This window comes from Aquarana catesbeiana, linkage group LG10 (assembly GCF_042186555.1).
Source record: "Aquarana catesbeiana isolate 2022-GZ linkage group LG10, ASM4218655v1, whole genome shotgun sequence".
Lineage (NCBI taxonomy): Eukaryota > Metazoa > Chordata > Amphibia > Anura > Ranidae > Aquarana > Aquarana catesbeiana.
Window position 1 is genome coordinate 235,469,604 of NC_133333.1, and position 12,633 is coordinate 235,482,236.

At 42.3% G+C, this 12,633-nt stretch overlaps 1 protein-coding gene across 1 annotated transcript in view; it reads left to right on the top strand.

Moving 5' to 3' along the window:
* LOC141111293 (exosome complex component 10-like) overlaps positions 1–12,287 on the top strand; it is a 41,735-nt gene extending 29,448 nt beyond the window's left edge. Inside the window, 8 exon segments of the mRNA XM_073603458.1 lie at positions 1,113–1,224; positions 3,517–3,564; positions 3,643–3,718; positions 3,833–3,939; positions 7,177–7,269; positions 8,361–8,435; positions 8,837–8,930; positions 12,134–12,287. Coding sequence (XP_073459559.1) covers positions 1,113–1,224; positions 3,517–3,564; positions 3,643–3,718; positions 3,833–3,939; positions 7,177–7,269; positions 8,361–8,435; positions 8,837–8,930; positions 12,134–12,159 — 631 coding nt within the window. The 3' untranslated portion in view covers positions 12,160–12,287.
* Positions 12,288–12,633: the final 346 nt, after the last annotated feature.

Consider the following 12,633-nt stretch of genomic DNA (forward strand, 5'->3'; position numbering starts at 1 on the left):
AACAAAAAAAGATGGAAAATTTTGAAAAAAAAAAAAAAATCATGTTTCATAGTTTGTTATAAAATTTTGCAAACAGGTAATTTTTCTCCTTCATTGATATGCGCTGATGAGGCGGCACTGGTGGGCACTGATAGGCGGCACTGGTGGGCACTGATAGGCGGCACAGTTAAGGCGGCACTGGTGGGCACAGTTAAGGCGGCACTGGTGGGCACAGTTAAGGCGGCACTGATAGGGTGGCACTGCTCCCTTTTTGCTAGGTGTCCCTGGCAGTTGGCAGATGATCGCCGTGATCGGGACTGATGTCCCTCTCACGGCCGCCGGTGATCGGCTTTTTTTTTTTCCTGCTCACGCTGTCAGCGCGAGGAGAAAAAATAGCCGATTACTGGCTCTGTTTACATCACATGGTCAGCTGTCATTTGCTGACAGCTGATCATGTGGTAAGGGGTCGGGACCGACCCCTTACTCTGATCTGTGATCAGGCGAGTCTCATAGACTCACTGATCACCGAGCGTGCCCTGCAGGGGGCGCGCAGGCCGCTCGTGCATGGGTCGACGTCAATAGACGTCGTCCCGGCAATGTAGATCCGCGCTGTTGCCGTCATTTGGTAATAGCACGGATCTGAAGCCGTTAAAGTGTGACAGCACTGAAAGTTGAAAATTGGCCTGGGCAAGAAGGGGTTAAGTGTCCGGTATTGAAGTGCTCAAGGGAAGCTGCTGTCAATTGCTGTACTGGTGGGAGATCCAGGGCAGTGTCTTAGTGTTAAGGGCTTCAGTACTGTTTTGTGCATGGGCCTGGCCAGGGGAGTTCACATTATGGTGACTGGGGCTCCAGAAAGACCCCATTTAGCAGCACAGTCACCCTATAGGAGAAAGTACTATAGGTATCCGTGTGGATGCAAAATTGTTCTGAAAAGCAGGGATGCTTAGAAAAATGTACCAGCATTATGAGAAATGTGTGAATTCTGCTGTTACATACAGTATATATTTCATCTTTGAGGGTTTAATAACCCTTCGAGAGATTTGTCAATTGACTCAAGTGCTGTTTATTTGGACTGTTTCTCTGTGAAATCTGTTTTTGAAATGATTTTTCTTTTCTTTTTTTTTTTTGTGTAGGGAGCCACAGGGCATCATGGCTTGCTGTAATCCAGTGCCACCTCTTGTGAGACAACAAATAAATGAATTAATATTGCTTATTCAAGAAGCCAGAGAGGTCCCGCTACTGAAGGTAAGGAGCGTTACTTGAATGTTTTTTAATATAATGAATTGTTATAGGATGAGGCCACAGCCTTGATCATGAGCAGACCTGGAGATGTCTAGGACATTGGCTGCAGGCTGGTCCAAATAAAACGATCTCAGCGTCACCGCATTTGTAGGTCAAGGCCCGCCTGTATCCTATTAGAGCAGGGCTCTCGAACTGGGGGCCCTCCAGCTGTTGTGAAACTACATGTCCCATGAGGCATTGCAAGGCTGACCGTTACAAGCACAGGCAGAGGTATGATGGGACTTGTAGTTTCGCAACAGCTGGAGGGCCATCAGTTCGAGACTCCTGAATTAGAGCATTGGGAGTATTTGTTGAAGAAAACTAACTCTTTCTTTTTTTTTTTTTTTTTTTTTTTTTTAAGTGCTTTTAAACTTTTTTAGGGTGTAATATTGTGCAAATGTGACACTCTCCTCCAAACTGCATAGCTGTGTCACTCAGTCACAGAAATCTGTAAATAAACTAAACTACAAGAAGCCACGGAAGACAGACATGTCATTCCAAATCAAGCACAAGTGCAGTAATCACCGCACTCGTAGTCCATTGACGCTATCTCCAGCTCTGTGACTGAAAGCCTGTACCTCCCTTACAAGAGCTGGAGGAGGAGTGTGCAGGAGCCTTGCATTGCACCTGCACTCCACTCATCTCATCACATTTGCAACACTTTGCAGGTTTCTAGGTGGGAAAAAAAATACTAAATATAATTTTTTTTCTTGTTTTTTTTTTTCTTCCTTCAAATATGAATGTATTTTTTTTTTTTTTTTTTTTTGCTAAAAGGTGGTCTTAGCCTTTAACCACCTCAGCCCTGGAAGATTTGGTTGCTTAATGACCAGGCCATTTTTTGCGATACGGCACCTCGTCGCTTTAACTGACAATTGCGTGGTCATGCGACGTTGTACCCAAACAAAATTGATGTCCTTTTTTCCCACGAATAAAGCTTTCTTTTGGTGATATTTGATCACCTCTGCGTTTTTTTTTTTTTTTTTTTAATTTTTTTTATTTTTTGCGTTTATAAACAAAAGAGCGACAAGTTTGAAAAAACACCATCTTTTTACTTTTTGCTATAATAATAAATATCCCAAATTAAAAAAAAAAAAAATTCCCTCAGTTTAGGCTGATATGTATTCTACATATTTTTGGTAAAAAGAAATCACAATAAGCGTATATATTGATTGGTTTTGCGCAAAAGTTATAGCGTCTACAAAAAAGGGGATAGATTTATGTCTTTTTTTTTTTTTTTTTTTTTTTTTTTATTTTATTTTTTTTTACTAGTAATGGTGGTGATCAGCGATTTTTATCAGGACTGCGATATTGCGACAGATCGTACACTTTTGACACATTTTTGGGACCAGTGACAATTATACAGCGATCGGTGCAAAAAAATGCACTGATTACTGTATTCCGGTTTTCGCTCTGTCACAAGCGATCGCGGGTGCCCGGCGGTCATCGCGCCAGCCAGGCACTCGCATCGGCTCCGGTGGCAAGCCACGTGCGTGTGCCTCCGGCGCACGCCCCCTAGTGGTCAAAAGGCAAAGTAATGTAATTTCGCCCAGGGGAGCCAACCTGCCGGGAAGGGGTTAAAAGAGAAGTCTGGGGTTTGTGTTTTTCTTACCTGCCTAGGTGGATGCCGCATCGGTCTGATGCAGCATTTGTTCCCCGCTGGCTGTAACCCGGATAACCGAGCAATCAAACGTCGCTGATCACTTGGTTCTCAGAGCTCCCTGAGCAGAGAGGTGGTGACTGTCAGTCAGTAGCTTTCTGCTCTGCCCCTCCATGCTCGCCAGAGCGGTGGGCACTGGAGGGGGCCTCTCAGCGTTTCCCTAGTGGCACGCTGAGATACTGAGCTGGGTGCCGGTCCAGGCATGTGGGCAGATCCTAACCATATGGTTGTGAATTTTTCCAAGCTTGGGTCACAGGAGTGCAGAATGAACCACACTCCTGTTATCCACAGTAGCAGTACAGCCAAAAGAGCTTTGGCTGTACTTCAAATTTTAAGCAATCAGAGAAGGTCATCCTTAACATGCTAAACAAATTTGCAGCGAATAGGAGTATCCTAACTTTTGCAGTTCGACAACTCTGTAGCCAATCAGAGCACTGAGACCACATAGCACAAGAGTATAGTGTAATACTAGTTTGTCCCACCATGCTTGGTTTACATGACCAATATTGGCCCATTGTAACCTTTTGCGTTGTGCAGATTGGTATGGATAGATTAATACTGTGGTGTGTTTTTTTTTTTTTTTTTTTTTTTTGTTACAGTCAGACGTTAGCTCAGCAAAGAAGAAAGGTCCCATGCCAAATTTCGAGGTAAGTTACATATCCGTCTGCAATTTGTACAATTTAGGGAGCTACTCTCTGTAAGCTCATTTTCCTTTTCTTACTCAGAAAATGGAGAACCAGCTGTTCGGGCCACATGACACGACCTATTCTCCATATCTACATGACCCGTACACTGGGGCAGGTGAGACATCTGACCACATCTGCTGCCCACTACCTTCAACTGTAAAATTGTTTGTTCTCTAACATGTTCTTCATCAATTTTAAAACCTTAAAACTGTATCATTTGTTTCCCTAGCGGTACCATTAGCAGCCGGCAGCCTGTTTAATGATGAGGAGCCAGTCCCTGCAAGACCGCTCAGCCCTGTCAAAGTACTGCCATGCGCCACTCTCTCTATATTCAATGTAAGTATTGCTGACGGGGGGGGGGGGGGAGGTGAGGCCAATGACCAGATCAAGACCCGGCACTCTTGCACCGAAAATCAGTCAGTTCAGCAGGAACCGACCGACTTTCGGTCCATGTGTTCAACAGAACCGACTTCTGTCAAATGGGCATACTGGAAAACAAGCATTGTCAGTGCTCGCAGTCCAATGGCTGTGAGCTTCTGATTAGTGTACTTTGGTGGGGAGTAAGGGGGAGGTCAGAATACAGTGTCAGCAGGAGAGAGATCCCTACATCACACACCGCTTGTGTTGATGCAGGGATCTGTCAGTGTAAAGTGTGTGGCCAGCTTTAGATTCAGGACACTAATAGGTTAATCCTATTTAAGACCTGGCCTTTTCTGACACTTTTTTTTTTTTTTTGCTAGAAAATTTACTTGGACCCCAAACATAATATAACAATATGTATGTGAGAGAGGTCTTAGAGAATAGATGGTGGGTTTTGCAAATTTTTTTTTTTTTTTTTTTATGTCACACGGTATTGGCAGTTTTAAAACGCAATATAATACAAAGTGTTTGGGAAAATGTAAAAAGCTGTTGTTATGCCAAGTAAATGGATACCTAATATGCCACGCTTTAAAATTTGTGTGTGCTTGCAGAATGGCACCAAACTACGGTATTTAAAATCTCCATAGGCAATGCTTTAAAAGCCTTACAGGTTACTAATAGAGAGGCACTGAAGTGACCTGGTACTTGAATTATTGCTTCCGCTCTGATGTTCGTGGCGATACGCACATGTGTAGTGCGATCGCCATTTACTTATGTGTGCAAGACCAACGAATGGGGACGGGGTGCTTTTTCACATTTTTTTTTTTTTTTTTTTACACCCTCTTTTAACCACTTCCCGCCCAGCCCATAGATGACGGCCGGGCAGTGGTTCAGTTATCCTGACTGGGCGTCATATGACGTCCAGCAGGACAACATGCTGCCGGGGGCGTGCATCGCGGCGATCTATGGAGCAGTGTGTGAGCCTGACACACCGCTACACCGATCTTGGTAAAGAGCCTCCAGCGGAGGCTCTTTACCACGTGATCAGCCGTGATTGGACCAATCACTGCTGATCACACTGTCAATGGAAAGAGCCATTGATCGGCTTTTCCTCACTCGTGTCTGACAGACACGAGTAGAGGAGAGCCGATTGGCGGTTCTCCTGACGGGGGGGTCTGTGCTGATTGTTTATCAGCACAGCCCCCCCTCAGATCACCACACTGGACCACCAGGGAAGGGGCAACATGTGGATGGCCAGGTATGTACCCATGGCCTTCCACATGTGCCCAATCTGTGCCAATCAGTGCCCACAAATTGGCACGATTGGCACCATTATGTTCCAGATCTGCCCAGCAATGCCCCCAATATGTTTTATCAGTGCCACACATCAGTGCCACCCATATGTACCAATCAATGCCACCTATGAGTGCCCATCGGTGCCGCATACCAGTGCCGCCGTATCATTGCCCATCAGTGCCGCCATGTCAGTGCCGCCATGTCAGTGCCCGTCATTGAAGGAGAAAACGTACTTGTTTACAAAAAATTTTAACAGAAACAAAGAAAAACTTGTTTTTTTTTCGAAATTTTCGGTCTTTATTAATTTGTTGCGCAAAAAATAAAAACCGCAGAGGTGATTAAATACCACCAAAAGAAAGTTCTATTTTTGGGAACAAAATGATAAAAAATTGGTTTGGGTACAGTGTTGTATGACTGCGCAATTGTCATTCTAATTGCGACAGCGCTGAAAGCTGAAAATTGGCCTGGGCGGGAAGGTGTCTAAGTGCCTGGTATTGAAGTGGTTAAATTTTTTTTTAAAAAAAACCTTTTATTGCTGTCACAAAGAATGTTAACGACAATAGACAGTGACAGGTAATCTTTCCAATTAAAAAAAATATATATATATTTGGGTTATTTAGACCCTAGATGTCTCCTCTGCTCTTTAAAGTGGAGTTCCACCCCAAAAAAAAATTAATATGCATGAAATTAAAAAAAAAAAAAAAACATTTGGAGAAAATTTTTATTTTTCTCACCTCTTAATGCCTGTTGCTAGGGGGTCCTTTGTAATCTGCCTCCTTGCTCGCCTCGGCTTCTTGCATCACTTCCCTCGGCGTTGAAAGGGAGATCAGCTCTGCCCCCTCCAATCATCTGGGACACGTCACAGGTCCCAGATGATTGCCAGGCGCGGCTCGCGCATGCGCAGTGGGCGCCCACAGTTAGAATGCCGGTGCCACCGAGCGGAGGGGGAGACGAGTAGCTGCTGACTTTTCTTTTCTTTTTTTTTTTTTAGCGGAGCTCCGCTTTAAAAGCATCTGATCACACCAAGATCAGTGTGATCAGATGCTTTCTCATTTCAAAAATGGTGCTGTTTACATATGGGAAAACTGGAAGTGACACAGTACAGATCGCTTCCGTTTTTCCTCTACCATAGAGCTGATCGGAGACCTTCAAGTCCTCAAAAAGCTCTCTGGTAAGAGGGCAAGAGGGATGGAGAACCCGGAGAAGCATCGGCTGCTTGTCTTTGGGGGGGAAAAAAAAAAGCCAACCACTGGAAGAAACAAACAGTACCAGGATTATGCCTGTAGCTGCAGGCATCATTCTGGTATATCACTTGAAAGCTGCAACGTAAATATACCGATTGCGGTCTTCAAGTGGCTATTTTATTAATTGGGATACAGCCTAATAATACAGATACAATGAGAAAAAAAAGCATATGAACCCTAGGAAATAACTGTTTTTCTGCAGTAATTTGCCAAAAAACATGTGATCTAATCCTCATCTTAATTGCAACGATAAACAAACACCATGTGCTTAAGCTGATAACACAATTCTTTAATTTCTCGTGTCTTTTATAAAACATTCACAGTGCTGGAGGAAAAAGTAAATGAACCCTTGTAGTTAATAGTTGGTCGAACCTCCTTTTGGCAGCAAGCACATTCAGTAGCTTTGAATCAGACCTGCACATTGTTCAGGAGGAATTTTTCGAATAATCCTTTTTACAAAATTGCTTCAGTTCAGAAGCATTTGTAAGATGTCTGGTGTGAACGGCTCTCTTGAGGTCAATCCACAGCATCTCTATGGGGTTCAGGTCTGGGCTCTGACTGGGCCACTCCATAAAGCATGTTTTCTTTTTCTGAAGCCAGTTTGGTTGTATTTGTAACTAAATGTGTTTCTTTACTTCAGAAATACACTAATTCCTTCTGTTCTCCTCATTAGGATTCTGATGAAACGGAGGATGTAAGCAACATCTCGGTAGCAAAGCAAAAGGCCAGAAGTATAATGGAGTCTTTTGACAACCCGTTCCGTATGGTAAGTTATCTGTGCATGAACATCTAAAGAAGACCAGTCGCCTTTTAAAGTGTTTCTAAACACTAAAGTTTTTGTTTTTGTTTTTTTGTTTTTTAACCTAGGATAAGTTCGCTTTTTGGAAAAAATAATAAATGCACATATTTTTTTGCAGGTAAAAAGTAATGTACATTTATTTAATTTTTTTTTTTTTTTTTTTGGAGCCTGTAAAGCATTGCACCAGTGATGCCATGCAGGTCTCCAAGCAGATCTGCCAGTGTATCTGCTTGCCCGTACATCCTGTCTGACATTTGACCAGAAGCATGAATGAACAACCACAGCGCCGTGGTAGTTCAATGAAAACTATGACCTTATTTCCATGCCCAGAGCCCTGTCAATCAGTGACATGGGCGGAGCCCTGGTCTGCCATGTTGGTTTTTTTTTTTTTTTTTTAAATTGTGACAGCGGGGAGGGAGAAGAACCCCACTAGCTGTCACAGTGTGGATCGGGGAGGTGAAGGGGCTGGTCTGTTCGTAACATGTTATGTTACACCCTGAATATGGGTGTAACCTCTAACATATTATGACAGGTGAACTTATCCTTTGCATTCTCTGCATTAGGGTAAAAATCTTTGCACTGCATGTTTGCCCTCCCCGCCTATGCTGACCTGTCCTTTTATCAATCCAGTGCTGTGCCCGGTTGCAAGTCTTCTCTCCCCCTCTTCCTGGTCTCACAGGCTTTGCTGATAGCAGTGGGAGTCATTGGCTTCTGCTGCTAGCAATCAAATCCAGTGAGGGTGGGTGGGGCCAAACCACACTGTGTGTGTCAATGGACACACAGCTCAGCTCTAGAGCGAGCAAACGCCTGTGCCCCCATAGCAAGTGACTTGCTATGGGGGCACACAGAAAAGCGGAGGAGCAGAGAGCATCGGGGCAGGGGCCCCCAGGAGAGGAGGAGGTAAGGGGCCACTCTGTGCAATACCATTGCAGAGAGTAGGCAAGTATCAACCTGTTTGTTTTGGTTTTTTTAAATATTAAAATAAGCCCTACTTTTAGGTAAATGTTTTTTTTTATCTTGACTGAAATGTATTTCAAAGCAATTCTTTTATCTTTCAGTTCCTTCCATCTGACATCCGAGGTGCCCATGCTTCTCAGGCCGCTAAGCTGGATCCTAACACAAAAATGTTTGAGGTGAACACGTTTAACAAGTTATGTTTGCTCAGAAAACCCCCAAATATCTGTGGAACAAATTAAGGCCCAAAATAAATATGTAACTTGGGTCATGGTTCTGATATGTTGTGTCCATTCATCTGTCATAAAGTTAAAGTACTAAAGTACTGGGGGGGGGGTGTAAGAGGGCTAATACAAAGATATGTGAGGTGTATGGCTAGCATAGAATTAAACTAGAAAATGGCATGCAGTGTATTATGCATGTCGTAACATACATTTGGGGTACAACTTGAAATAATCTATAAAAACATATGTACAGGTATTCTAAAGTGAGCATGGGACCACTCAGTACATTGTGACAACATATTTCCCATCACTGCCGAATGGTCCAGATTTGACTTTAATTCCCCTTCCTACCTTAGATCAGCAACCGCTGGAAGCTTGTGAGTATAGCGCAACAAGAACGGGAAGCAAAGGCCAAGGAAGAGGCCAAACAGAAGAGGATTGCAGAAAAAGGTAGGACCTCTGGGGGGGGGGGGGGGGGGGGGGGGGGGGGGGGGTTGAAGCAGGTGACAATCAACACAGGGCTCTGTACAGAGCGGAACGATTGCTGTTTCTTTTCCCTGCATAGAAGATATTTAGTAAAAAGCAATACATTACACATTGTTGGCCACACATTTAACCCCTAGATGTTGACGCCTTCCCAGCCAGTGTCAGTACAGTGACAGTGTATAGTATTCTCGCGATGTCACTGGTAATGGCAGTTAGTCAGTTCCCCCCCAGTGAGAGTGTCAGATTGCCCACGGCACTATCACAGTCCACTTTAAGTCTCTGATAACCGCCGTAGGTAGTATATATTTAAAAAAAAACAAATTCCAGTGTATACCATAGTTTGTAGATGCTATAACATTTTTTGTTTACCAAAGACATGTAGCAGAATACATTTTGGGCAAAATGTATTTATTTTTGGATATGTTTTATAGCAGAAAATAAAACTTTTTATTTTTTATGATATAAATTAAAAAAAAAAAAAAAAAACCTGTGGTGATGATCAGATACCACCAAAAGAAAGCTCTATTTGTGTGAAAAAAATTATGAGTTTTTAGTTTGAGTACAGCGTTGTATGACCTCGCAGTTACCAGTTAAAGTAATGCAGCACTAAATGGCAAAAAATGGCCTAGTCATTAAGGTGGTAAAACCTTCAGGAGCTGAAGTGGTTAAAAGGAGTACACCGGTTTATAATACACAAGAAATCTTATACAGCTCTAGATGACTGGTCTACAGTGGTTGCCACTCTTCTGTGTTTCAGCCTTATTCCAAAATGGATTAAATTCATAATTTCCTAACAATTCTACAAACAATACCCCATAAGGACAACGTGGAAGAAATTTGTATGAAATCTTTGCAAATTTATTAAAAATAAAAAAAAAAAACAACAAAAATTCCCATGTACATAAGTATTCACAGCCTTTGCCATGATACTCAAAATTGAGCTCAGGTTCATCCTGTTTTCACTAATCATCTTTGAGATGTTTCTACAAATTGATTGGAGTCCACCTGTGGTAAATTAGGTTGATTGGATATGATTTGGAAGGGCACACACCTGTCTATATAAGATCCCACAGTTACCAGTGCATGTCAGAGCATAAACCAAGCCATGAAGTACAAGGAGTTGTCTGTAGACCTCACAGGATTGCATGGAGGCACCGATCTGGGGAAGGGTACAGAAAACTTTCTGCAACATTGAAGGTCCCAATTAGCACAGTGGACTCCATTCACTCATTCATAAATGGAAGAAGTTTGGAACCATCAGGACTCTTCCTAGAGTGGGCCACCCGACCAAACTGAGTGATCGGAGGGAGAAGGGCCTTAGTCAGGGAGGTGACCAAGAACCCGATGGTCACTCTAACAGCTCCAGCTTTTTTCTGTGGAGAGAGGAGAACCTTAAAGAAGAACAACCATCTCTGCAGCACTCCACCAATTGGGCCTGTATGGTAGAGTGGCCAGATGTGCCTTTTACTGAGGATTGGCTTACATGACCCCACCTGGCATTTGCCAAATGGCACCTGAAGGACTCTCAGACCATGAGAAACAAAATTCTCTGGTCTGATGAAACAAAGATTTAATTCTTTGGCCTGAATGGCAAGCATCATGTCTGGAGGAAACCAGGCACCACTCATCACGTGGCCAATACCATCCCTACAGTGAAGCATGGTGGTAGCATCATGCTGTGGGGATATTTTTCAGTGGTAGGAACTGGGAGACTAGTCAGAATCGAGGGAAAGATGAATGCAGCTATGTACAGTGACATCCTTGATGAAAACCTGCTCCAGACTGGGGCAAAGGTCTGACCCTAAGCACACAGCCAAGATAACATAGGAGTGGCTACGGGACAACTCTATGAATTTCCTTTTGTGGCCCAGACTTGAACCTGATTGAACATCTCTGAAAAGGTCTGAAAATGGCTGTGGACCGACGCTCCCGATCCAACCTGTTGGAGCTCGAGAGGTCCTGCAAAGTAGAATGGGAGAAACTGCCCAAAAATAGGTGTGCCAAGCTTGTAGCATCATACACTTATGTACATGGGTTTTTTTTATTTTTTAATAACCCTTTCATGACTAAGCCTATTTTTGAAATTTGGTGTTTACAAGTTAAAATCTGTATTTTTTGCTAGAAAATTACGTAGAGTTCCCAAACATTATATATATATATATATATATATATATATATATATATATATATATATATATATATATATATATATATATATATATATATATATATATATATAATATATATTTATATATTTTTTTTTAGCAGAGAATCTAGAGAATAAAATGGCGATTGTTGCAATATTTTTTATCACACGGTATTTGTGCAGCGGTGTTTTAAACGCAAATTTTTGGAAAAGGGACACTTTCATGAATTTTAAAAATCCAAACAGTAAAGTTACCCCAATTTTTTTGTATAATGTGAAAGATGATGTTACGCCGAGTAAATAGATACCAAACATGTCACCCTTTATAATTGCACGCACTCATGGAATGGCGACAAACTACGGTACCTATGAATTTCCATAGGGAACACTTTAAAAAAAATTTTACGGTTACCAGGTTTGAGCTACAGAGGAGGTCTAGGGCTAGAATTATTGCTCTCGCTCTGACGATCGCGGCAATACCTCACATGTGTGATTTGAACACCGTTTACATATGCGGGCGCGACTTCCGTATGAGTTTTCTTCGCTTCGCGGGGACAGGGGCACTTTAAAAAAATTTTTTTTTTTATTTATTTTATTTATACTTTCTGGATGCTGCGTGTGTGTGTGTGTGTGTGTGTGTGTGTGTGTGTGTGTGTGTGTGTGTGTGTATATATATATATATATATATATATATATATATATATATATATATATATATATATATATATATAAATTTTAATGTGTGTGTGTGTGTAGAGATAGATATAGATATATATAGATATATATATATATATATATATAGATATATAGATATATACAAGCACAGAATCATGTTATGAGCCATGTGCAGTGCAGATGATCACAACATTGTCGGTCTAGGCTAGATGTGTGTTTTTAGCCAGGGGCAAGTTAATTTCACAGCTTGAAAAATAAACTAGAGCACCCACCACTTATACAGCCTGGTAAGATGTAATATGTTTTTTTTTTTTGTTCTTGGATTTACATGCCTTTTTTTCCACAGCAGGAGGATGCAAGCAGGAAGCGTGAGAGAATAGCCAGCGAGCCAGGAGCTGAAACCAAGAAATCAGACAAGAAGAGGTTAAAACACGTGGAGAAGACAGGGGAGGAAGCGGCTGTGGACAAGGTTCCCTTCATTCCCTTCGACTACAGCAAGTCGGATTTCAAGGTGTTTGCAGGTGAGTGGCACTCTGGGTCATTTATGGGCAGGCATTACTCCTGTGATACATCTCTCTTCTTTTCCAAGCTTCACCCTTGAAATCTTTTATTTCCCATACAGGTAGCAGCCGTGTGGAAGGTCGGTCTGAGTTTGACCCAAATAAACAAGCACAGTCAGGAAAAGTAAGAACTATAAATGATGATCTTAAATGTTTTCTGTATGCCAGCATTGGGCTTTGCTTTATGTTTTGTATACATGTTAAAGTGACAGGGCCATATTAAGAGGTGACAGACAGGTCAAGGTGCCACTTTACCCTTCGTGTGGGGGATTTTCTTATATTTTGG